Here is a 26,730-nt window from a genome sequence, read left to right as displayed (position 1 = left end):
CCTATCCCTTGTTATCCCACCTAACCTTTTGGACACCAAGGGTCAGTTTAACATGGCCAATCCACCTAACCTGCACATCTTTGGACTATGGAAAGAAACCGGAGCACTCGGAGGGAACCCACGCAGACACGGGGAGAGCGTGCAGACTCCACACTGTCACCCGAGGTCGGAATTGAACCCGGGTCCCTGGAGTTGTGAGGCAGCAGCGCTAACCCCTGTGCCACCTGTGTCCAAAGTTGTGCAGGTTGGGTGGGGTTATGGGGATAGGGGAGCGGGTCTGGGTGGGGTGCTCTTTCGAAGGGGGGGGGTCTGCGCAGACTCAATGGGCCAAACAGCCTCTTTCTGCACTGTAGGCATTATATGATCTATGAATTCTAATCTGCATTTTTTTTTTGTTGCTTTCACAGGCAGACACAGAAGCACAAGTTCACTCTGCCCAGGGTGGGACGGGTCAGCATCGAACCTGTAACCACTTCACTCCACTGGAGCTTTTTGCTGAGGAGGCATTGGGCGGCGCGCATGCGCGCGGGAGGCGGCAATGTAGCAAAGTGAAGCGCGGGTCACGTGAGGCGCAGGTCACGTGAGGCGGGCTGCAGCGCTGCCTCTGAGAGTCATGGTGCTGGGCAGGGTGCTGCATTTTGTGTTTAAAGTGGGGGACCGCGCCCGGACCGCCAGGTTTTACAGGGATGTTCTGGGCATGACTGTGAGTTTGGTGTTTGTAAATGTGAAAGGTGCAGAGCAGTAGGTTGTGTGCAGGCTGCCCTGTATCCATCATCTGGGAATAGAGCAGCACTGCCCCCCCCCCCCCAAACCTCTGGAGCAGCTGCTCACAGCCCCCCCTCCTCAAACCTCTGGAGCAGCTGCTCACAGCCCCCCCCCCCCCCCTCTCTCAGCCTAGTTTGACGTGAGGAAAACAGTGTTTAGTTATGACCTCCAGCCTCTGCAAAGAAACAGTACAAAGGCAGGCCTATTGTTTCAATCTTGCCAAGGAGGTAAAACCCTCTGGTTTGGGGAAATGATCCACCCTTTTGCTGACTCCTCCAGAAGCTACATGTTCACCATCAACGCCAGATGTTCTGTGCAACATCTTTGTGCAACTCTGATTAAAATGAGTGTCCTGACAAATTACTGACCTACTTTAGCTGGATTGTAAGTGGCACTGACTAATGTGATAAAGTCTCTGACTTTGTGGAATTTCACCAGATGGCAGCTTCTGCAAAAGAAAACACAAAGGCCCGTTCTACAGGGGTTTAGCCAACTTCTTGCTAAACCCAGATTAAATGCAGTCTGGCATTAATCAAAGCTGCTTCACTATCTGCTCCTTTTTAAAAAAGATAACCTGTATAAAATGAAGACTACAGTTCTGAAGTGGGTGCAGGAGCAAAGGAACTGGATGGGTGGAGGGGGTGATGGGTGCACAGATTGTTGAAGGTGACAGGAGTTCAGAAAGTGGTCAAAAAGGCAATATCGAATCCTGGGCTTTCTAATAGATGCATAGACTTAAGTATTAAAGCAAGCAAGTTCTGGTGAACCTTTAGAAAACATTAGTTGACCTCAACAGGAATAATATATCCAATTCTGATCACTGAGCTTAAGGAGAGGGTACAGGAAATATTTGTGAGAATGGTTCTGAGGATGACATTTAATTACATGGTCAGATTGGCAAAACTGGGGGTGTCTTCATTAGAGAAGAGAAAGTTGAGAGGAGACCTGATCAAGTTAGATGGGGAGAAACTGTTATTGGGGGTTTGGGTTGCGAACCAGGGGACACCGACCGGTTTAAGATGCAGAAGAGACTGAGGTGATGTGAGGCACATGGTGATTGGCTAGGATCTGGAATGTGCTGAGATTAGGAGATTGTCTGAAGCGAGGACATTTTGGGGGCTACGGGGAAAAGACGGGGCAGTGGGACGAGCTGAGTTGCTATTGTGCAGAGCCGACATAGACACAACAGACTGAATAACCTCCTCCCATGCTTAACCATTCTGATTCTCTAAGGAGATCGTTGGGTTGTCCCAATGTCAGTGATAAACGTTTTACACCTCAATTTTGGGGCCCCTTTGGAAAAAAGAGCACTGGCATAAAAGGCAGTGGCAGCACCGTAGCATTGTTGGTAGCACAATTGCTTCACAGCTCCAGGGTCCCAGGTTCGATTCCCGGCTTGGGTCACTGTCTGTGCAGAGTCTGCACGTTCTCCCCGTGTCTGCGTGCGTTTCGTCCGGGTGCTCCGGTTTCCTCCCACAGTCCAAAGATGTGCAAGTAGGTGGATTTGCCATGCTAAATTGCTCTTCGTGTCCAAAATTGCCCTTAGTGTTGGGTGGGGTTACTGGGTTATGGGGATAGGGTGGAGGTGTTGACCTTGGGTAGAGTGCTCTTTCCAGGAGCCGGTGCAGACTCGATGAGCCGAATAGCGTCCTTCTGCACTGTAAATTCTATGATAATCTATGATAAAATGTAAACTTCAACCAAGCAAAAGGAAACTTCGAGAATTAAATCATTGTGTTTCTCGTGTCTGTTAGACACTCATTTTTTTGCCGCCTTCGCGTTTTGTAGAATGTTTGCGACTCCGTGTGACAGTCAGATTCTAACCAGTTAACATTCTTTACCTTTCGTTCCAGTATCTGCATCAGGATACTGCGGGCAGCACGGTTGCATGGTGGTTAGCATAAATGCTTCACAGCTCCAGGGTCCCAGGTTCGATTCCCGGCTGGGTCACTGTCTGTGCGGAGTCTGCACATCCTCCCCATGTGTGCGTGGGTTTCCTCCGGGTGCTCCGGTTTCCTCCCACAGTCCAAAGATGTGCGGGTTATGTGGATTGGCCGGGCTAAATTGCCCTTAGTGTCCTAAAAAATAAGGTTAATGGGGGTTGTTGGGTTACTGGTATAGGTATATGTCGGTTTGAGTAGGGTGATCATTGCTCGGCACAACATCGAGGGCCGAAGGGCCTGTTCTGTGCTGTACTGTTCTAATTCTTAAAAAAAAGGACCTGAATCATGCTGCACGGTTTTCCATTTCAAATCCTGAGTACTTATCCTTTGACTGTTAGTTTACTGTTAGCTTAATCCCTTTATAACCATCTCTCACTCCTTCGGTGGAATGTTCTGTGTCCTTGTCGTAAGAAAAGCCTTTATCTTTTCTGTGCCCCCCCCCCCCCCAACAGACACACGCACATCCCCCCCCCCCCCCCCCCCCCAACCACCACCAGCTAAGCCTCCACGTTTGCTTCCTCCAGTCCACAGAATAGAGTGTATCTGCCATGCAACTGGCTGAGCCACTCGTGACCAGATCCCGGGAATGGATTTTAAAATACTGTGGGGGGTTTTTTCATAGGAACTTAGGATGCAGAACCTGGTGGCACCGAGGTCTCTGGGTGTCCTGGTACACGAATCGGGAAGAGTTAGTATCCAGCTACAGAAGAGGAATAGGAAGGCAAATGGAATGTTGTTCGTTGCAGGGGGAGTGGAGTATAAATGTCGGGATATTTTGCTTCAGTTGTATAGGGTGATGTGAGACCACATCTAGAGTAGTGTTGTATGGTTTTGATTTAGATTTATTGTCACGTGTACCGAGATACAGTGAAAATATTGTTCTTCGTACAGTCCAGATAGATCATTCCATACATGAAAAACATAGGACATACGATAAATACACAATGTAAATACATAGATATGGACATCGGGTGATGCACACAGAGTGCAGTAGTACTCACCGAACGTCACCCTGCCTCAGCTTCTCTGCTACTGAAGCCCTCAAACTATCTCTTTTGTTACTTGACTACTCCCAACACGCTCCTGGCTGATCACCGCATTGGACCCTCCATAAACCTGAAGCCGTCCATTACTCTGCTGCCAAGTCCCATTCACCCATCACCCTTGTGCGCGCTGACCTACACAGGCTCCCGGACAAGCTTTAAAAATTCTCAACCTTGTTTTCAGATTCCTCCATGACCTTGCCCCCTCCCCCTCTCTCTCTCTCTCTCTCTCTCGCTCTGTAATCTCCTCTTACTCTGGCCAATTGCTTCAACACTTCAGCAGCCTTGGCCTCTAGCTCTGGACTTCCCTCCTTGCATCTCTCCACTTTGCTGTCCTCCTTCAAGATGCTCCTCAAGACCTATCTCTTTGAACAAGATCATCTGCCCGAACATTCCCCGTTGTGGCTCAGTGTCTTAATAATGCTCGATAATATTTCTGTGAAGCGCCTTGGGGTGTTTTATTACCTTAATCTCGACGCAAGTTGTTGAGTTATGGATACCGCAGTGACCTCGGTGCCCTTAGATTAAGGAAACAGAATATTGGGCAGGGTTCCTCGCAGCTAATGCTATCAGTAACGCTTGCAGCTAGGATGAAGCTGAAATTGGTCCTCCCAATAGCATGCCGACGCCCGCGATCAGAGCTCACATGAAGAATGGCTACATTGAAGACATGTCGGGGAAAGCCTGGTCCTCGGGCGATTGTACTCCCGTAAAAAATTTGTATTCCGAAAAATGACAGGGAATTGGGAGGACGAGGACAGCGCGGTGGTGCAGTGGTTAGCACTGCTGCCTCATGGCGCCAAGGATCCGGGTTCAATTCCGGGTCACCGCACATGTGGAGTTTGCACATGCTCCCCGTGTCTACGTGGGTCTCACCCCCACAACCCAAAGAAGTGCAGGGTAGGTGGATCGGCCACATTAAATTGCCCCTTAATTGGGAAAAAAAGAATTGGCTACTCTAAATAAAAAAACTAAAAAATGGGATGTGGAGGAACATTTGCGTTGGTTTTGACTTTCTCATTTTGGGTGTTTGCAGGTCCTGAGACACGAGGAGTTTGAAGAAGGCTGCAAAGCGAGCTGCAATGGGTGTGTACAGCCTTTTAACGATTGTTTGTGGGAGCAATGCGTAAGGGAGTCAAAAGTTGTACATTTTCTCACTCGAGTCCCAACGTCCGGTCAGCGTCTGAACATCCCATAATCGCTCAGACGAGCGCAAGGTTGTATCAAGAGTATCTTAACCCAGTCATTAATAGATCCTCAATTGGTCACGGGTCCAGTTTAAACTCCTTTAAGTGCCCAGATTCAGGGGCAGCGCGGTGGTACAGTGGAGGGTCAAGAGCGATTTTTCCTGTTTGTGTGCAACAGATAATGAACAAGGGAAACCTCCTGTAATGGAATGGTAACGGTTCAGAAGGAAACCATGTGGCCTGTTGTGTCCTTACCAGCACAGACCCACTCATCCTAGCCCCACTCCCCCTGCCTTTTCCCCCTAGCCCTGCAAATCTTTCCTCCCAATTTCCTTTTATAAGCCACACTTAAATCTGCTTCCACCACAGTGTCAGCCAGCGCTGCATTAAAAACAAACGTTCTTCGTCATGTGTCACCTTGCTTCTTTTGACAATCAGTTTAAAATGGTGTCCCCTGACCTTTGACCTCCCCTCCGAGCAGGAACAACTTCTCTGTATCTGCTCTGTCCAGACAGCTCAGGATTTTGTCAAACCTCCTCTCAATCGTCTCTTAAAAGAGAACTGCCCCAGACTGGCCACTCTGTCTTTCACTCCTCCCGCCACCTGATGTGACCGCGCTGAAAATGCCAACGTACATCCCCCGGCCCAATGAGCAGGTAAGAAAGATGAAGGACAATTAGGCTTAACCGCAGAAGGCTCCCCTCATCCAGAGAGGAATGAGCCAAACGAAGCACGTGCTTTATCAGCATTGTCAGAGACCCCTCCCACCCAGGCATTGCCTTCTTCCGGACCCTTCCATCAGGCAGAAGGTACAGAAGTCTGAAGACCCGCACATCCAGACATAGGAACAGCTTCTTCCCCACAGCTACTAGACTCCTCAACGACTCCCCCTCGGACTGATCTGTTCCCTGTAAGAACACTATTCACGACGCCCTATGCTGCTCTTGCTCATGTATTTGCTTTGTTTGGCCCCTTGTTCCGCACTGTTTGTCGATGTACCATTTGTCAATGTTCTCTGTTGATTACTCTTTTATTCTGTGTACGTTCCTCGGCCGCAGAAAAATGCTTTTCACTGTACTTCGGTTGTCCGTGTGGTACCTCGGTACATGTGACAATAAATCACATCAAATCAAATCAAATCAAAAACAAAATACTCCGGATGCTGGAGATCTGGAATAAAAACAAAAATGCTGGAAAATCTCAGCGGGCCTGGCAGAATCTGTGGAGTGAGGAACAGAGTTAGCGCTTCGAGTCCGCCGTGAATCTTCTTCAGAACTCATCACATGCTGTTGTCTGTTTTCCGCAGCTCGTTCCTCCTGGAACAGATCGCTAGCCTGAAGCCGTGATATACGGGGGGGGGGGGGGGGCACTCGTGTCGAGCACGGCTTGGCCGGGTTTCCTGTTCTTGCCACCTGCCATTGTATTGGAAGGATTTGCAAATTGACGCTCGACCTTTTGGCCGAGTAATGAATGGACCTTCCTTGGCCATCAAGTCCTGGAGTGTGACTTGAACCTGGAACTTCTGACTTAGAGGCATGGAACACTGCACCACTGGAAAATTATTGTCCTGGAATATTTCGGGCAATTTCAGCTGGTGGAGTCACGGGAGCGTGTCGGCCTCAAGCCCTTGTCTGGGCGGAGAGCTGAAATGATAAAATGTAACGGGGGTGGCATTATTTTCCAGCATCTCCTTCCACGCCTTCGGCTGCTGGGGTCCTGTGGCCTGCCTCAGTTAGCGGCACTGGGCCCGTCCTGCCCCAGAGACGCAACGTCAAGTCAGAAGGTTGAACTGAGAATCCAGAGTGCACCTTTCCCTGAGTCAGTCCGTTCAAATGTATCCGTGGCTGAGGAATCCCGAACACGGGATGACAGCCTGGGGATAAGAGGTCGGCCGTTTAGGACTCAGAAGAGGAGATATTTCTTCACTCGGGAGGGCTGTGAATCTTCGGAATTGAAAGATGGACACTCGGTTGTTGAATATATTCAAGCCGAGGTGGCTGGACTACAGGCCGTTGGGGTTGGCATTACGGTAGAAGGTCAGCCCATCACTGTGTTGAAAGGAGGAACAGACTCAAAAGGGCCAACTAGGCCGCCTCCCGCCCCTGTTTTTGTGACCTTGTTTGTTGACCTCCGGAGGATGGGGACATCTCAGCACAAGTTTACTCTTCAAAATCAATGCTTTCTCCATTGTGTTTACAGCCCTTACGATGGCAATTGGAGTAAAACTATGGTGGGATTCGGCCCTGAGGACAACCACTTTGTGTCTGAATTGACGTATAACTATGGAGTCGGCGACTATCGCTTGGGGAATGACTTTTTGGTGAGTCCTTTTTTGAAATGTAATCTTTTTTAAAGATTTCCCTCTCTGCTTGGGATAAAGTTTTGTTGAGCAACAGCATCAAAGGGTATGTGACACCGGGTATAAAGAGCTGTGATCTAGAGAAGGGGCTGAATGGCCCATCATAGACATAGAAAATAGAAAGAGGAGTGGGCCGTCTGGCCCTTTGATCATGCTCTGCCGTTCATGGTTGATCCTTTACCTCCCCGCCATACTCCCAGCGCTCTCCCCATGCCCCTTGATGCCTTTAGCCGGCGAATTTTATACGTTTCAATTATACCCCCTTTCATTATTCTAAACTCCAGTGAATGTAGGCCCAGTTGACCCGATCTCTCCTCGTACGACAGTCCTGACATTCCAGGTATCAGCCTGGTGAACCTGTGCTGCGCTCCCTCTATGGCAAGTAGATCCCTTCTTAGAAACGGAGACCTAAACTGAACACAATACTCCAGGTGTGGTCTCATCAAGGCCCTGTGCAGCTGCAGGCAGAAGGCCTCGCTCCTGTACTCGAGTCCTCTTGCAATGAAGGCCAACATATCATTTGCTTTCCTAACTGCTTGCGGCACCTACCTGTTCGCGCTAGTGACTGGTGCCCGAAGACACTCAGGTCCCTTTGTCTGTCAACATTTCCCAATCTGTCATCATTCCTGCTTTGTTATTTTCTTATGCGGCGAGGTTGAGTAGGTCGGGCCGGTACTCATTGGAATTCAGAAGAATGAGAGGTGACCCTATTGGGACATATAAGGTTCTCGGGACCAGAGGGCATCATCTCAGAGTAAGCTGTCATCCATTGAAGACAGAAATGAGGAGGAATTTATTCTCGCCGAGGGTATCGAGTCTGTGGAATTCTTTATCGCAGAGGCTGGGTCATTAAGTATGTTCAAGGCTGAGATAGACAGATTGTTAATCAGTAAAGGAACAGAGGGCTATGGCTATAAGGCGGGAAAGTGGAGTTCATGATTATCATATCAGATCATTCATTGAATAGCAGAGAGGAGTCGAAGGGCTGAATGGCCTACTTCTGCTCCTACGTCTTACGGTTGGCCTGTCCCTGTGTCCTTAAAAGGTGTTTCCTTCTAGTATCGAGCATCTAAAATCTAATCTGCAGTGTCTTGGTGATGTTACGCTATTATTACTTTTCCCAACAGGGGATTACCATTCAGTCGAGTGAGGCAGTCACGAATGCCAAAAAGCAGGGATGGGCCCTGACAGAAGACAAGGACGAGGTGTTTGTAACTGAGGACCCGGGAGGGTACAAGTTCTTTTTGGTAAATAAGGAACGTCCAAAGACAGGTTTGTGGGACTGATTGTCGTCTTGTTTATCGACTGCTGTTTGTAAACACACTGGAGCCAATTTGGTCGGTCGATCGATCGATCAACGTGAATTGAATAATTTCAGAGGTTGTTTTTCAAAAAAGGAAGTTGAGAATAGCCAATGCGCGTGACAAAAAAGTAATCAAGGTGCAACTCGCCGAACAGTCCAGGTGTATTAACTGAAGCCTGGCACGTTTAACCCTTTCAGTGCCAACCCTCCTACATACCCCGCAGGAAGCCATGTATTGTATGCTCTGACAGTGTCAGCTGGATGCTGTCGGATTGAGGAAAGGCCTCACTATTGCTGCAAGTACATTGTTGGTGGTAAGCAATGTGTCTGGGGTGCACCCTGTCCCTCTTGGGGAAAGCTACCTTTGGATTGCAGGCTATCGGACTGACCAGTAGAGAATTGGAACTGTTGTCTTGAATAATTTTGTTGCTCACGTCAAGCGGGGCTGACGCAGTGTTGCTTGTACAGATCCCGTGCAGAAGGTTACCTTGGCAGTGTCGGACCTCCAGCGCTCAATCAATTACTGGTCAGACTTGCTGGGGATGAAAGTCTACGAGAGGAATGATGCCAAGAAGCGCGCCCTGCTCGGGTATGCAGATGACCAGGTGAGCCATCATCTGTGCAAGTGTGACAATCCGCTCCTTGTAGACAGGTTGACAGGTGGGGGAGATGCAGAAACTGAACTGGATGCTGTTCTTTGATTAGATGTCCCTCTCTCAATTGATCTTGGCCATTGAAATGTTGACCAACCAGTTTGTAGATGCCATGAAGCACACATTTGACGTATCTTTGGTAGATGGGTCGGCCTTCAATTTCCTAATTCCACACTGCATATTGATGGGATAATTATCTTAATCTCCATCGCCCCGTTAACACCTCACTGTTGCTTAATTTAGATTTTCAACTGGTTAAGCAGTGGTCAGAAAGACTAAATGGCTGCTTCAGCCATACTTGAGTATGGTTGGAAAACAAGAGCGGTACTGTTGAAAAATGTGTTCTCATAGAGACACTTCCAAGAAGCCACATATATTCAAACGCAGGGCCCTATCCCCCTTCGGCCCATCGAGTCTGCACCGGCCCTTGGAAAGAGCACCCTACCTAAGCCCATACCTCCACCCTATCCCTACACCTCCATTCTATTCTCATAACCCCAACAAACTTTTTGGACGCAAAGGGAAATTTAGCATGGCCAATCCACCTAACCTGCACATCTTTGAACTGTGGGAAGAAACCGGAGCACCCGGAGGAAACCCACGCAGACACGGGGAGGATGTGCAGACTCCACACAGGCAGTGACCGAAGCCGAGAATCGAACCTGGAACCCTGGAGCTGTGAAGCAACTGTGCTAACCACTATACTACCGTGCTGCCCAGAGGAGCATGTTCAGGCATTGCACCTCCTTTGCTTTAAACAAAAACATAAGGGAGAATAATTCCCTTGTACGTTCTCCATGGCAAGGCTTCGACCAATCAGAATCAGCTTGCTAACCAATCACCACCCTCTCTCATGCAGTTTGAAATTGTCGCTCCCTTTGAAATTTGGTATTCTTGTGTCTGCCAAGATGGAAAGCTCAGCCCCCGGTTAATATCGAGGCTGCAAATCCAGTTGCAGTGTGCTGAATTTGAATTCTTGCATGTCATTGGGGGCATGTTATCCTCTGAGACCAAAGTCAACTTGTTTTCTATCTTTCTCCATATTACAGTGTAAGCTGGAACTGCAAGATATTGGGTGCCCTGTCGACCATGGTACAGCGTACGGGAGAATCGCTTTCTCTTGTCCGAGCGAGCAGGTAATATACAAACGTTCGAATTAGGAGCAGGGGGCGGCCACTCGGCCCCTCGTGCCTGCTGTGCCATTCAATAAGAGCACAGCTGATTTGGTTGGAAACTCAACCCCACGTTCCTGGTTCACCCCCGTGATTAGCTTTCTCCTTGTTAATCTAGCTCACCCTTGAAAATGTTATGCAAACATAACGGATGCGGGGCAGGATAATATAGGGAAGGGGTGCAAATAGTGGATTTTGCAAAGGGAAGTGAGGTGAATGTGCCCAGGGCAGTACCAGCCTCCCTGAATATGGGCAAAGGCCACCTTGAGGGAATTTAACTTTCTTTGAGGAAGTCGAGATGGGGTTTGAGGTTGGGAGACAGAAACATAGAGAATAGGAGCAGCAGGAGTTCGTTCGGCCCCTCGAGCCTGCTCCGCCATTCATTATGACCATGCCTGATCATGCAACTCAATGACCGAGTCCCACCTTTGCGCGTTCCCCCCCCCCCCATATCCTTTGATCCCTTGCACCCCTAGAGCTATACCTAATTAGGGGTGAACCATGGTGGGGGGTGGGGGGAAGCTACCTGGATTAGTTGCTGTCGTCGTTTCTCAACTCAACACGCGTCAGTTATAACTCTTTTAATTGCGTTCAAACTCTCAATTTTCATCCGTTTTCTGCTGACTGAAATTGTTTAGCTCTAAGAATTGCTCAATTCTTGGTTAAGTTACCAGCCATCGAGACCCAGATGAAGCGAGAGAATCAGAAAATCCTAACTCCGTTGGTGAGTCTGCACACTCCGGGAAAAGCGACGGTGGAGGTTGTGATCCTCGCTGACCCGGTGAGTTCCACATTTTATCCTCAAGTTAACGGGTCCAGGTTTCTATTGCCCTGGTATCGGAGGCAGGAATCCCCTCACCGGGTGACTGTATGTAATCATCGGCCTCTGTCAAAATGATGCTGGGGTACGTTCTGCTCATCGACGCATGCTGTCTATTTGGTAACATTCCTGTCAAACGCCTTGCAAGGTTTTCCATGTTCGAGGGGGTGATGGTGGTGCTGTCACTCGTAATCCAGGGGCCCAGGTTAATGCTCTGGGGATGTGGGTTCAGATCCACCCAAGGCAGCGAGTGGAATTTAAATTCAAATCAATGAGAACTCGTTGGCATCAGTCATGGCGATTACAAAGCTATCATTGATTGTCATCAACAAACCCATCTGGTTCAGTCATGTCGTCTAGGGAAGGAAGGTTGCCGTCCTTACCTGGTCTGTGGGTAACATGTAGGCCTCTTTGGACTGCATGTGACTCCTGACGCTCTGCAGTGGTTGAACCTTAAATACCCTCTGAAATGGCCCAGCAAGGCATTCTGTTCAAGAGTAATTAAGGATGGGCAACAAGGTCCGGCCTTGCAGTCACACCCACATCTCATGAAAGAAAGAAAAAAAATAAAGCAGCACGGTGGCACAGTGGTTAGCACTGCTGCCTCAGCGCCATGACCCGGGTTAGTACTGCTGCCTCACAGCGCCAGGGACCCGGGTTAGCACTGCTGCCTCAGCGCCATGACCCGGGTTAGTACTGCTGCCTCACAGCGCCAGGACCCGGGTTAGCACTACTGCCTCGGTGTCAGGGACCCGGGTTAGCACTGCTGCCTCACAGTGCCAGGGACCTGGGTTAACACTGCTGCCTCACAGCGCCAGGACCCGGGTTAACACTGCTGCCTCACAGTGCCAGAACCCTGGTTAGCACTGCTGCCTCACAGCACCAGAACCCTGGTTAGCACTGCTGCCTCACAGTGCCAGGGACCCGGGTTAGCACTGCTGCCTCACAGCGCCAGGACCCGGGTTAGCACTGCTGCCTCACAGTGCCAGGACCCGGGTTAGCACTGCTGCCTCACAGCGCCAGGACCCGGGTTAGCACTGCTGCCTCACAGCGCCAGGGACCCGGGTTAGCACTGCTGCCTCACAGCGCCAGGACCCGGGTTAACACTGCTGTCTCACAGTGCCAGGGACCCGGGTTAGCACTGCTGCCTCACGATGCCAGGGACGCGGGTTAGCACTGCTGCCTCACAGCGCCAGGGACCCGGGTTAGCACTGCTGCCTCACAGTGCCAGGACCCGGGTTAGCACTGCTGCCTCACAGTGCCAGGGACCTGGGTTAACACTGCTGTCTCACAGTGCCAGGGACCCGGGTTAACACTGCTGCCTCACGATGCCAGGGACGCGGGTTAGCACTGCTGCCTCACAGCGCCAGGACCCGGGTTAGCACTGCTGCCTCACAGTGCCAGGACCCGGGTTAGCACTGCTGCCTCACAGCGCCAGGACCCGGGTTAGCACTGCTGCCTCACAGCGCCAGGGACCCGGGTTAGCACTGCTGCCTCACAGCGCCAGGACCCGGGTTAACACTGCTGTCTCACAGTGCCAGGGACCCGGGTTAACACTGCTGCCTCACGATGCCAGGGACGCGGGTTAGCACTGCTGCCTCACAGCGCCAGGACCCGGGTTAGCACTGCTGCCTCACAGTGCCAGGACCCGGGTTAGCACTGCTGCCTCACAGCGCCAGGACCCGGGTTAGCACTGCTGCCTCACAGCGCCAGGGACCCGGGTTAGCACTGCTGCCTCACAGCGCCAGGACCCGGGTTAGCACTGCTGCCTCACAGCGCCAGGACCCGGGTTAGCACTGCTGCCTCACAGTGCCAGGGACCCGGGTTAGCACTGCTGCCTCACAGCGCCAGGACCCGGGTTAGCACTGCTGCCTCACAGCGCCAGGGACCCGGGTTAGCACTGCTGCCTCACAGCGCCAGGACCCGGGTTAACACTGCTGCCTCACAGTGCCAGGGACCCAAGTTAGCACTGCTGTCTCACAGCTTCAGGGACCCAGGTTAGCACTGCTGCCTCACAGCGCCAGGGGCCTGGGTTAGATTCGGGCCTTCGGTGGCTGTGTAGACTTTTCATGTTCTCCCCGTGTCTGCATGAGTTTCCTCCGGGTGCTCCAGCTTCTTCCCACAATCGACAGGTGCAAGTTAGGCCATTTTAGCCGGTATTTCACCGTCAACCACATTGCTGAGGGTCTGGAGTCACATGTAGTCCAACCAGACCTACATTTCACTGGCCATGATAACCTGCCCCTTAGTGTCTAACGGTTGGTGGGGTCAGTCTCGATGGGCCGAATGGCCCCTTCTGTAGGGATTCTATGGATAATGCAGATTATTGTCAAAACGATGGAGCTTCCACAACCCTTCGTAGCTGAGAGTTCCAAAGATTCACAACTCTTGGAGTGAAGGAACTTTTCCTCATCTCAGTCCTGAATTATCGGCTCCTTATCCTCAGACCCGTACACCCCCACACCCCAATCCTCTCTCAATCCCCTGGCCAGGGGAAACAGCCTCTCTGTGGCCATGCTATCAGCCCCTGGGAAAACCTGGCGTTGAAGGAGCTTCTGGTCCAGAGGTAGGGGGGGTGCTACCACTCCGCCACAGGGCCTCCTGCGTCATCGTCAATGCTTTGAGACATCCTGCGCTTGTCAAAGGCACCGGGGTTTTGCTTCCTTCCTCCTGTTCTGACTTTTCTTGCATCACTTTCTCATGAGACTCTGAGGCATTTTCGCTCGGCCTGGCTGAGGTCTGGGGTGAGCCAGGGCATAGAAATTAAACCTGATCCATCAAACTTTTGAGGTGTTAACAACAACCTTGCATTTATATAGCTCCATTGAATGTGGTCACATGTCCCGAGGTATCTCGCCCATGTGTTATCAGACTGGAAGGTGACCATGCTCAGTGACCATGCCCCATGGCCACCATGTTCTTTATACCCCTATCCCTTCAGTTGAGGGCCGATGGATTGTGGATTGATTCTCCAGCGCTTGGCGAACTACGCTTTGCAGCACTCGGTGCCCGGGGATGTTTAGAATCGCACTCAGGTTTTGTGTACTGAATCTCTGCCTTCTGCTTTTAACCGTCAGGATGGCCATGAAATTTGCCTGGTGGGAGATGCGGCTTTCCGGGAGCTTTCCCGAATGGATCCCAATGGCTCCAAGCTACTGGATGACGTGAGTTTGCCGGGCACAAAGCTTTCACCTTGGGAGCACAACATCAAACCGTAGATGAGTAAAATCTGCAGCCGGGACTTCCCCCCCTTTCCTTCATCACACAGCACAGAAAGAGGCCATTCAGCCCCTCATGCCTGTGCCAGCCCTTTGAAAGGGCTTAGTCCCTCAGCCTGACTGTTTTCCCATAGCTTCGCCATCTTTTTATTTTCCTTTTTTTCAGGAAACATTTTAATGAGGCATTTAACATATTAGCATTTTAAATAACAACACACGCAAAAACCCCAAAGTAACATACCCAACTTCCCCCCCCCCCCCAACTCCTAGCTACCCATATATTAGATTCCCTGCCCTTATTCTTCACTCCATGCCTCTCCTCCCCCCCCCCACCCCTTCTGCTGCCTGTCAGTTTTCCTTAAAGAAGTCGATGAATGGCTGCCACCTCCGAGCGAACCCCTGTATTCAAACCCTTAAGGCGAACTTAATCTTCTGTAGCCTGAGAAACTCTGCCGTTTCACTGACCCCCACCCTCGACTTTAGAGTCTCCGAGTTCCTCCATCCCAGCAAAATCCGTCTCCGGGCCACCAGGGAGGCAAAGGCCAAAACGTCGGCCTTTCTCCCCCACTGGGCCCCCGGATCGTCCGACACTCCCAAATATTGCCACCTCTGGACTCGGAGTTACCCTCCCTTCCAGGACCTCTGACATGACATCCGCGAATCCCTGCCAAAGCCCCCTCAGCTTCGGGCACGCCCAAAACATAGGTACATGATTCGCGGGACTTCCCCCGCACCTCCCACACCTGTCCTCCACCTCCTCAAAAAACCTCCTCATCCGGGTCATATGAACCCTGTGGACCACTTTGAACTGGATCAGGCTGAGCCTGGCACATGACGAGGATCCATTGATTCTTTGCAGGGCCTTCACCTTTTTATTTTCAAGCCTGTGTCCAATTGCCTTCTGAAAGTTACGATCAAAGCAATGGGCTTTGCTTTGGGTTTTGCTTTTGGAGCAGGCGAGGGAGACACAGCTGGAGAGGGGGGGGGTTGAGGAGGGACCACTGACATTGCAGCCAAAGGTTCTGCCGTGAGTAACGGTACGGAAACAAGAGACTGAGAGGACAATAGAACACCAAAGACTGGAGGTTGCTGAAGAGCTGGGTTGGGTTGGGTTTGATACATCTGGATGAGACATTTAGATTGGTCGCGTCAGAGACGGTGTAAATCCATTAAGTACGTTAAGAGAGTAATAGTTATCATCTAATCCGTACAGTGCAGAAGGCCATTCGGCCCATCGAGTCTGCACCGACCCGCCAAAAGAGCACCCTACCTAGGCCCACTCCCCTACCATATCCCAATAACCTCACCTGACCTGCTCACCCTTGGACACTAAGGGACAATTTAGCATGGCCAATCCACCTAACCTGTGCATCTTTGGACTGTGGAAGGAAACCGGAGCACCCGGAGGAAACCCACGCACACACTGGGAGAAAGTACAAACTCCACAAGTGCGCAGTCAAAAGACGTGGTGTGTCCACTTAAGTTGGGAGAAACTGTAACCTTTAAAAATGATGTTTATTCGCCCGGTCCTATGTGTCAATAGGAGAATTACAATTGGAATTTTAGTGTAGGGTCATTGTAGGAGGCCATGTCCGCATGAGCTTTTACAAACTTTAACATCTTTTCATAATAAACACAATCGTACAAAACAATTAACCAAAGTTACACAATAAAAGAACGAGACGAACAAGCAAAAGCACATATTAAACTTAACCCAACTAAACTAACTTCTCTGACAGCTGACGGTGACTAGCTCCTTAAAAATGGAAACGAACGGCTGCCATCTTAGGTAGAACCCTTCTACCGACCCTCTAATGGTGGACTTAACCTTCTCCAAATGTAGGACAGACACGAGGTCACCCAACCAAGCAGAGGCACTGGGCGGAGTAGGAGGCCCCCACCCAAGCAGAACTCGTCTCCAAGTTATCGACAAGGCAAAGGCGAGGACATCCGCCTTCAATCCCGTCTGAAGCAGCAGCGAGTCTGAAGCCCCAAAACTAGCCACCAGCGGAATGGATCCATTTGAGTATCTAGACAAGGTGTTGAAGAGGCCCAAAAGCTGACCAACTTCAGACAGAACCAGACTAGTGTAGTTAGCCAGCCCCCAAGATCAAAGCTCACACTTATAATCCATCACAGAGAAAAATCTACTCATTCTCACTTTAGTCAGATGATGTGCCGTGTGCACCACCTTGAATTGTAGCAGGCTTGGTCGAGCACATGAATACATGGAGCAGACCCTGTGAAGGGCCTCACTCAATACCTCATCTTCTGGAATGGGACCCTACTCACCCTCACCTCACTCAACGGAACTGACTCCACTCAGAGGATATGGTCATTTATTTAAAAAATAGTCCCCCCAACTAGACCCTGCCCAAAAACAAAATCCTCTTCAACAGGGAAGAGGGTTATGCCAGGGGAAAAGAGGGAAAAGTCTGGCGCGAAAAACCACGAATCAGAAAGTATCTGAAAACACTGGAACCGGGCAGTTGGAATTTCTCCACCAGCTCCTCAAAACTGGTAAACCTCCCCTCCACAAACTGGTCTCCAAACCCTTCCCCTCCCATGACTTAAACGTCGAGACCAAACCCGCTGGCAGGAAACGGTGGTTATTGCAGATGGGAGCCATCAGAGACAGGGAACAGACCTTAAAATGCTACATGAACTGCTTCCAGATTCTCAGGGTGGACACCACCACTGCATTCATGGAAAATTGTACTTGAGAGAAAGGCAATGATGAGGTTACTATTGCACCAAGGCCAGAAACCATGATGGATCTCGCCTCCATTCGGATCCAGGATCACCACAACACTATCTTCAGAATATTAACTGCCCAATAGTAAAACAGTAAATTGGGTAGAGCCAAGACCCCGGACTGCCTATCTCTTTGGAGCAAAGGCCCACTGACCTTACCGGCCCAAAGAGAGAGGAAGACATTAATTTATTGACTTTGACACAAAAGGACTTGGGGAGAAAAATGGGGAGATATTGAAACATAAATAAAAAATGTTGTGTCCCAACCTCCATGGTGGACGCTGGGAGGGACCTGGGACTCTAGCGCCAAAGTGCGGGGCATGGTCCGAAACCACAATCGCTGAGTAGCCAGCTGCCACCACAGAAGGCGGGAGAGACCGACCGACCACAAAAAGATTCAATCCGCGAGTATACCTGATACACAGCGAGAAAAATGAAAAATCTTTAAGTGCCAAGGATTCCAGCCCCAGCCCCCCCCCCCCCCCCAAAAAAATCTGTTCCATGAAAACCAACAAAGCTCTGGCCACTCCTGATGGAGTCAGAGATTTGGGCTTGGGCCAATCCGGACTGGAGTTCAAAACACAATTTAAATCCCCACCCAAAATAAGCTGATGTGAATCCAAATTGGGGAGGGAGGCCGGCAGACTATTAATAAAATTAGTTTTGTCCCAATTTGGAGGCGGAGTGCCCGCCAGAGAGAGACCGACACTAACATTTCGCCATTGGGGTCGGCCAGGATCTTAGTCGCAGAAAACCGAACCCTTTAATTAATTAATATCGCCTCACCCCGGGGGCCCTACCATCGAAACCCGAGAGTAAGACTGGTCCCACCCACCCCTTCCGCAGCCTTGTCCCGCAAATCAGTCTCTTAAAAAAACCCACCACGTCGGAATTTAAACTCTTAAGGTGAGCAAATACTCTGCACCTTTTCACTGGGCCATACAACCCCCTGACATTCCAGCTGACCAAACGAATTAGGGGTGTCCCACCACATCTCCCCCCCCCCCCCAATCAATCCGGAGTCAGCCATTTCCACCCAGAGAGATTGCCCAACAGGTACACAGCAGGTAAAGACAACCAGGCCCACTCAAGATGGCCGCCAAACCAAATCACAAGACGAAACAAAGAAAAATCTGCAGTCACTGTCAGCAAACTATCCACCCCCCCCCCACACGCACACACACTCACACACTCACACACACACACCCCGGCCCTCCCTCCCCGTCCTCTCCCTCGGATATTACCGCACTCCAATACGTATGCAAATAGCGAGGCAAACGCAGGGGCAGCACGGGGTAGCATGGTGGTTAGCATAAATGCTTCACAGCTCCAGGGTCCCAGGTTCGATTCCCGGCTGGGTCAGTCTGTGCGGAGTCTGCACGTCCTCCCCGTGTGTGCGTGGGTTTCCTCCGGGTGCTCCGGTTTCCTCCCACAGTCCAAAGATGTGCGGGTTAGGTGGATTGGCCATGCTAAATTGCCCGTAGTGTCCTAAAAAGTAAGGTTAAGCGGGGGGGGGGGGGGGTTGTTGGGTTATGGGTATAGGGTGGATACGTGGGTTTGAGTAGAGTGATCATTGCTCGGCACAACATCGAGGGCCGAAGGGCCTGTTCTGTGCTGTACTGTTTAAAAAAAAACCTAAATCTACTTCCTATAAACCTAAACAAAACAAGAACGCTCAGCTCATAAAATTAAACAAAATACCACGATGATCAACCCTTCAGCACCGCTCCCGTTAGCTAACTCTTAGGTTAGCAGGGAGGCTCCCGACTAGTGTGAAGAAAGATGGTTACACACAACAAAGTATTAAAACCCCATAAATCATTGCGTCCCCACAGGGAGATATACATTTTCACAACAATCAGAACAGAACCCCACGTAAAACGTAACCCAAAACCTGAGCCCCAAACTGAAAAAATTCAAGCACAATAGAAATAGGAAATTGCAAAAATAAACATGGATCCCAACACTGCAACAACTCAACATGCCCGTCCCCAGCACCCAAAAATCTCAATAAAATCATGCCCAACCCGTGTTTCTCAACAAAGGCATCCGCCCCGCCCGGCGCATCAAATAAATATTCCTTTCCCTTGCCAGGGACGCCACACCGAACCGGACTCCACTTTTGTACAACTCTGCCTTGGCTTTGCTGAACGCAGCCCTTTTTCCACCAGATCCGCTCCCACGTTTTGGTAAAACCTGATGGCATGGCCTTCCTGTTTGAATTCCCGATGTTCCCACGCCCACATCTGCGAACCCGCTCTATCTCTTTGAAGCTATGGAACTTCACGATTGCTGCTCGAGGTAGACCCTCAGGACAGGACCTGTGCCGGAGTGCGCGAAGGGGGCTCGGTCCAAATCACGAGGGGACCTCCACCATCTTTCTTTTTAAAAATATTTCTTATGGTTTTTCAGAAATTTTCATAATAAAACAGTTTTAACAATAATAACAAAACAAACTAGAGTGAACATTAACAGAGTGCAAAAAGAGAATATACAATAACAATTAAATAGACATTACCCCACGCGACCCAGTCTTCCCACACCATCCCAATGAAGCACTCCCCCCCCCCCCCCACCCACGGATTGCTGCTGATGCTGACATTTTAATTTTCCCCGAGAAAATTGACAAACGGCTGCCACCTCCGAGAGAACCCTAGCGTAGACCCTCTTAAGGCAAACTTTATTTTCTCGAGGCTGAGAAACTCGGCCATGTCGGTAACCCAAGTCTCCCCACCCGGGAGTTGCTTGTAGTCCTTCCACGTTAATAAAATCCGTCTCCGGGCTACTAGGGAGGCAAAGGCCAAGACGTCGGCCTCTTTCGCCCCCTGAACTCCCAGGTCTTCTGACACTCCAAAGATCGCTGTCTCTGCACTCGACACCAGCCGTGTGTTCAGCACCTTGGACATTGCCCTCGCGAACCCTTGCCAGAACACTCTAAGCTCCGGGCATGCCCAAAACATGTGGACATGGTTTCCAGGGCTGCCCTTGCACCTCATACAACTGTCTTCTACCCCAAAAAACTTGCTCATTCGCGCTGCCGTCATGTGTGCCCGGTGGAGCACCTTAAATTGAATTAGACTGAGCCTGGCACATGAGGAGGAATTAACCCTGCCCAGGACCTCTGCCCACACACCCGCTTCCAACTCCTCACCGAGCTCCTCTACCCACTTGCCCTTCTCCACCATCTTCCTGATCATCTCTGCAACCTACTCGTTGGGCCTTCCATCCCTATTGGCAGCCCCACGATTTTGAACGTTTTGCCTGCTGGACCGATTCTCTAAAGCAATTTATTTGCTTCGGCCTCCAGAGAAACCTCCGGTTCCGGCGAGGCAATCTGATCACTGTTTTTCGAAAGGGCCTCGTCCTCGTCCATGTCTTTTATTGTGGCTCCATGGGCTTTCCCAGTTTCGTTGTTCTGCTCCAGTGCCCCTCAGATGGGGGGCAAGGCCTCCTCCATCGATTTCAGGAGGTCCTCTGACACAACCCGCCAGTGTTTATCGAATTCTATCGCCAAGATTCACGAAAGACCCCCCCCCCCCCCCCCCCCCCCGGCCGTGAGGTGGCCTCCGCCATTTAATCTGCCAAGGAGCCCTGAGAGTCCTTCTACTGTCTGCCCTTTTCCCCCCTGACTTTCCTGGGCATTTCAACCATATAGGATGTTTACCCATTAGTTATGTGGGTTTTTAAAAGAAAACACCCCTGAAACTAAGAGAAAAGTGCAGGATATGCAGTCCTCTAGTGGGAGCCTCATCGTGAACGTCTATCCCCCTACATTTTTTTAATATAAATTTTAGAGTACCCAATTCATTTTTTTCCAATTAAGGGGCAATTTAGCGTGGCCAATCCACCTATCCTGCACATCTTTGGGTTGTGGGGGCGGAACCCACGCAGACACGGGGAGAATGTGCAAACTCCACACGGACAGTGATCCAGAGCCGGGATTCGAACCTGGGACCTCAGTGCCGTGAGGCGGCAGTGCTAACCACTGTGCCCCTTGGCGCTGTCCTTTCTTCCCCCTACATGACGACACTGGAACCCTTGGAGCTTTTACAAACTTAAACCTGTGTTTTCAATGATCCTGCTCTCTTCACATCAGTCCCCATCCCTCCTAATCAATCGGAAAAGTACAGAAGCGCCTGATCCCCCTTCAGGGCCCATTTTCCAGGTTGGGCAGAGGGAGTAATCCAGCTTTTCTTTCCCGACAGGCCATAGCAGCAGACAAAAGCGACGAATGGTTTGCAAAGCACCGCAAGCCGAAACCCTCCGCGTGAAGAGGGCCAGGTCCGTTCAACGACAAGCCTTACTGGCTCACGGCTTGTGGAGGTCTGTGTCTCCCCGTTTTTGTTACAGTCCGACGGCGGTGCGGACGGCGGACGTGCAGTCGGCAAGCATGTTCTGTGAAGCCAATAACCCGTTGCCCCTTCCTACTGAAAGTATGGTAAAATGGTCTGGAGGTTCCTTGTTTTTAAAATAAAGACTTGAATTGGGCGCAGTGTTCATTTGGGACTTATTCCTTGCTGTTCCTCCTGCCCACGGTTTTTCCTTCAGCTCTCCAAGAGTTACGCCGATGGCCTCACGTCATTGATGTTGGATGGCTGTCCCATGCGACATGTGTGGGAAGGCGCAGTGGGTGCTCCCGACTGCTCTGAGTCCCCTAGTGCACCCATGGAATGTTCTCCTGATGTCCTGTGCTTTGTCCTGTTTTGCTGCGAAGGTCTGATACACTTCCTCTGGTGACTTGGGGGCAGCTTTACATCTCTTTGCTCCCCTCATTTTTAAACATCGCTTTTAATGTGTGACCAACTCACCTAAATGTACTTTGTCCTGCCTGGGTGTGGATTGGAATCTGCAGATTTGAATGCAGCCTTATTGGGTAGAGTGGTGAATCTGGAATTCGCTACCACAGAAAGTAGTTGAGGCCAAAATGTTATAGAACATAGAACAGTACAGCACAGAACAGGCCCTTCGGCCCTCGATGTTGTGCCGAACAATGATCACCCCACTTAAACCCACGTAACCCGTATACCCGTAACCCAACAATCCCCCCATTAACCTTACACTACGGGCAATTTAGCATGGCCAATCCACCTAACCCGCACATCTTTGGACGGTGGGAGGAAACCGGAGCACCCGGAGGAAACCCACGCGCACACGGGGAGGACGTGCAGACTCCACACAGACAGTGACCCAGCCGGGAATCGAACCTGGGACCCTGGAGCTGTGAAGCATTGATGCTAACCACCATGCTACCGTGAGGCCCCAAAATTTAGAGTACCCAATTATTTTTTTTCCAATTAAGGGGCAATTTAGCATGGCCAATCCACCTAGCCTGCACATTTTTGGGTTGTGGGGGCGAAACCCACGCAAACACGGGGAGAATGTGCAAACTCCACACGGACAGTGACCCAGAGCCGGGATCGAACCTGGGACCTTGGCGTCGTGAGGCAGCAGTGCTAACCCACTGCGCCACCATGCAGCCCTTGTTGTGTAATTTCAAGAAGTAATTAGATACAGCTCTTGGGGCTAAAGGGTTGAAGGGATATGGGGGTAGGGCGGGATCAGGGTATAGAACGTGATAATCAGCCATGATCATAATGGATGGTGAGAGAAGGCCCAATGGGCCGAATGGCCTCCTCCTGCTTCTATTTTCTGCGGAAGGACCAAGGCAGAAGGAAAGACCGAGAAGCTCAGAGGAAGGTGGATTCTGTGTGGGGTGGTGGAGGGGCAGTTGAAGTTGGGATGGGGAAAGAAGTGGGACAGGTTGGGGAACAGTTGCTGGGCTGTGTTGTGTTCTGAAGGTACACAGAACACAAAGATGGAGTTGCCACAATTATTTATTCTTAGTGGTAACCATGCGTTACTATGTACAAACGATCTGTCTCCGTTACTGATGCCTGTTTTGTTTGTTCTTTTGCCCAAGTGTCTGGCTCACGTACGTCCCCTAATATATGTACATCTGCCCGGTCTGGTTCCACCTGCTGGCGGGAGGTTATAGCTGTCCCTACATGTGTTGGTCATTGTCCATATACAGTGGAACTGTTTTATACAAACGTATACATTGATGCAACCAAGTACAATTATAGGTAGATATGCCTGTACGCATATCACCACAGGCTGGCCTCCTCATTGGTAAATCAGGAGGTGATAAGGTTCTCCATGTGCAGCGGCCCTGGATCACATATTGGGTGCCCTGTGCTGGCAGCCCGGGCTCCATGCCCAGTTCGTCGTGGACATTCTCCTTGTCAGATGGGGTCTGCCGTTCCTCTTCTTCGTCTAACATGTTGCCGTGCTGCTACGCGATGTTATGAAGGACTGAGCAGACCACCGTGATGCTCAAGATGTGTTCAAAGATGTGCAGGTTAGCTGGATTGGCCATGCTAAAATGGCCCCAGGTGGTGTTACAGGGATGGTGTGGGGTTTGAGCATAGTAAGGGTGCACTTTCTGAGGGTCGATGTAGACTCGATGGGCCGAATGGCCTCCTTCTGCACTGTAGGGATTCTATGATTCTAAATATTCATCCACCACCACTCTCTGGGGCAGAGAATTCCAGAGATCCACCACACTATGCAAGAAGATATTCCCACGCATCTCAGTTTTAAATGACCGACCCTTTATCTTGCAGCTGTGTTCCCTTGCTCAAAACTCTCTCACCAGTGGAAACATCTAACCATCTACCCTGTCAGGTCCCCTCAGGATCCTATAAGTTTGAATACGGTCACCCCTCACTCTTCGAAACCTCAAGGAATCCAGACCCAGATTATTTAGTCTCTTGACAGGACAACCCTCTCATGCCAGGAGGTAGTCTGGCGGATCTCCTCTGGACTGCCTCCAATGTTACCGTACCCTTTTTTACATAACCTTTGGGGACCAAAACTGTTTGCGGTATTCCAGGTGAGGCCTCACCAACACACTGTGCAATTGCAACAAAACCTGCCGATTTTTAAACTCCAACCCCTTTGCAATAAAGGCCAAAATGCCGTTAACCTTCTCGACTACTTGTTGCACCTGCCTGCTAGTGTTTTTGTGATTCATGCACTGGAACACCTAGATCCCTCTTAGTACACCGAGGTACTTCACGCACCTGCAGACTCTCCCCATGGAGAGAATGATCCGCCTTTTGATTCCTCCTACCAAAGTGCGCAACTCCACACGTCCCCACATTAAACTCCATTTGTCAGGTTCCCCCCCCCAATCTACCTTGGGTGAGTGAAGTACTCATGGCTTGGCTGTTCGGGTGCACATCATAATCAAGAAACCAACGCTGGATATGATGGTCAAACAATTTGAATTCGGATAGTAGGTCAGCAGCATCTGAAAGCTGTGTTAGCAAAGTCACGCTGTGATTTCAATAGCCTCTGATGCTGCGGGGTCTTGGTGCAACCTGAGCAAAACCCTCGGTGGTCGTCTCATTTTGTGCAACAGAATCTAAGATACTGCACGATGTCGAACCTGAACTGAATCTTGCAGCCAAACAGAGCATCAAGTCATTTAAAATTAGCTACTCCTGCGCGACGTGCCATGTTTCAATCATGATATAAAGACGCCAATCACTCATGAGCAATTGTGAAAACACACTGTCGGTTCATTTATTAACACTTAAGTTCATGGGAACATTTATACAGAAGCATAAAAGCTCGAAGCCTTCAGAGTTGCAGAGCTTTGTGTGCATGCGCTCTACTGAAAAGCAAAAGAGGAACTAAAGCTGGATCACGTGACAAAACCTCCTTCAAGTGATTGCAATCCCTTAAAGTGAAAATTGCTCATTGTCACGAGTAGGCTTCAATGAAGTTACTGTGAAAAGCCCCTAGTCGCCACATTCACGCGCCTGTTCGGGGAGGCTGGTACGGGAATCGAACTGTGCTGCTGGCCTGCTTTAAAAGCCAGCTATTTAGCGGCATGATCCAACATTTTGAACCCCAAACATTCAAACCATTCAACTGGCATGGCAACCATTCCTTGACCACTCAACTTCTGTTCATAACTGATCGCTATTAATCATTCTGGCTTTAGTATTTATTTTCTACTTGATTGAAGAATTTTCTCCTCTTACTGTTAATGCTGAGGAAAATAATCTTGCTTTGTCTCTACAATGTTCACTGGGGTCTACGGGTCCTTTTCAAGACTAAAGTGTATCGCCAGTCCAATTGCCAGGATGAGTGGGCCTGAAAGGAAGGCCAGGCCACGACGAATGATCAGTTGTTTTGTGGACAGGATTTCTCCAACCGTGGTGACTCCGGTGTCCAGAATGGAAGACTCATCTGTGACCCGGCCATTGTTTATCTTTGGTTCCAATTCACAACCATTGGGAATGGGATTCGTCGCACTGTTTCCTGTGTGAAGGAAAGTCACATTGTAAAGTTGTAAGTCCGTGACCATACCGGTCAATTCAATTTGTTTTAGATGGGCGGGTGATCAGACCAATCATTGGTCCTGTCAAAAGCACAGTGACCAACTTAACGACTGGACTCTGAGATTTAAACCACTTCCCCACAGACGTTCTGTACTTACTGTCTACACGGGGTTGGCAGTGTGGCCTTCCCAACAAGTCAACTCAGCACAACACTTAACACATGATGAACCTGCGTTTGCTTTGTCCTGTTGCATTTCTACTGACTGATACTATTTAGATGTCCTAACTTGAAATTATAATTTAACGGAAACATACCAAGGTAGTTGAAAATGAAATGAATGAAAATTGCTTATTGTCACAAGTATTGTCACAAGGCGCTGTTTAACACTGGGCTAAATCGCTGGCTTTGAAAGCAGGCCAGCAGCACGGTTCGATTCCCGTACCAGCCTCCCCGAACAGGCGCCGGAATGTGGCGACTAGGGGCTTTTCACAGTAGCTTCATTTGAAGCCTACTCGTGACAATAAGCGATTTTCATTTCATTTTCATTTCACAAGTAGGCTTCAAATGAAGTTACTGTGAAAAGCCCCTAGTCGCCACATTCCGGTGCCTGTTCGGGGAGGCTGGTACGGGTTCTTACTGTTCTTAATTGTTAACTGGGGAATGGTTTAAAGTCAGCACAACTTTCTCATTTACCTGTTGACAGATATTGGGTTTGACCAGCCGAGATTCCGGTCGAGGTTTCCACGTCTCTCATCACACCTGCATTAACCAGAGCCTTAAACAAAACACAAAAACCAGCATTAAAGCTGTGGAGAGACACAACAGAGGAAACGCTTTCTGTACAAAGTAATTTCCAGACCGTATTTTAATTTATTTTTCACAGGGGGCCCTTAAAGATGATGACAGATAATAGCTGTCAAAATAACCAAGAGTTATTTTGTTTTTTATTGAGTTTTCATATTTTATATCCAACAAATTACAAATTATTAGAAAAAAAAACACGCAAAAATTAACATGTATATTTACAGGCAAACATCTTCATAATAACAACTGTGGGCACCCCCTTTAACCGGCATACATATTTTACATTCCCCAATATGGCTGAGGCACATGTTTATAGGCATTTATTTACAATTTGGTTTTGGGCCTTAGCTTGCCATC

General features: G+C 49.8%; 2 protein-coding genes across 4 annotated transcripts in view; one reads left to right on the top strand and one right to left on the bottom strand.

The window, feature by feature from the left end:
- Positions 1-537: 537 nt before the first annotated feature.
- glod4 (glyoxalase domain containing 4) lies at positions 538-21,705 on the top strand. The gene is made up of 9 exons (XM_038814569.1): positions 538-703; positions 4,788-4,837; positions 7,138-7,258; positions 8,425-8,569; positions 9,069-9,205; positions 10,303-10,389; positions 11,093-11,206; positions 14,323-14,409; positions 21,423-21,705. Exons 1-9 carry the CDS (start codon positions 614-616, stop codon positions 21,486-21,488), a joined length of 897 nt encoding a protein of 298 aa, XP_038670497.1. The 5' UTR covers positions 538-613; the 3' UTR covers positions 21,489-21,705.
- Positions 21,706-24,777: 3,072 nt separating this feature from the next.
- The window catches only part of LOC119975066 (multidrug and toxin extrusion protein 1-like), a 132,815-nt gene continuing 130,862 nt past the window's right edge, over positions 24,778-26,730 (bottom strand). For all 3 annotated transcript variants that reach the window (XM_038814564.1, XM_038814563.1, XM_038814565.1), the window contains 2 exons: positions 26,263-26,344; positions 24,778-25,548 (listed from right to left, as the gene is read on the bottom strand). In XM_038814564.1, coding sequence (XP_038670492.1) covers positions 25,322-25,548; positions 26,263-26,344 — 309 coding nt within the window. In that variant the 3' untranslated portion in view covers positions 24,778-25,321. The remainder of the gene's footprint in view (positions 25,549-26,262; positions 26,345-26,730) is intronic.

This window comes from Scyliorhinus canicula, chromosome 12 (assembly GCF_902713615.1).
Source record: "Scyliorhinus canicula chromosome 12, sScyCan1.1, whole genome shotgun sequence".
Classification (NCBI taxonomy): domain Eukaryota; kingdom Metazoa; phylum Chordata; class Chondrichthyes; order Carcharhiniformes; family Scyliorhinidae; genus Scyliorhinus; species Scyliorhinus canicula.
This window is presented reverse-complemented; position numbering and strand designations above follow the sequence as displayed.

Coding starts and splice junctions, on each gene's coding strand:
- glod4 (XM_038814569.1), top strand. CDS start 614: ATGGTGCTGGGCAGGGTGCTGCATTTTGTGTTTAAAGTGGGGGACCGC. Junction 704..4,787: donor GGGATGTTCTGGGCATGACT/GTGAGTTTGGTG, acceptor GGGTGTTTGCAG/GTCCTGAGACACGAGGAGTT. Junction 7,259..8,424: donor GCTTGGGGAATGACTTTTTG/GTGAGTCCTTTT, acceptor TTTTCCCAACAG/GGGATTACCATTCAGTCGAG.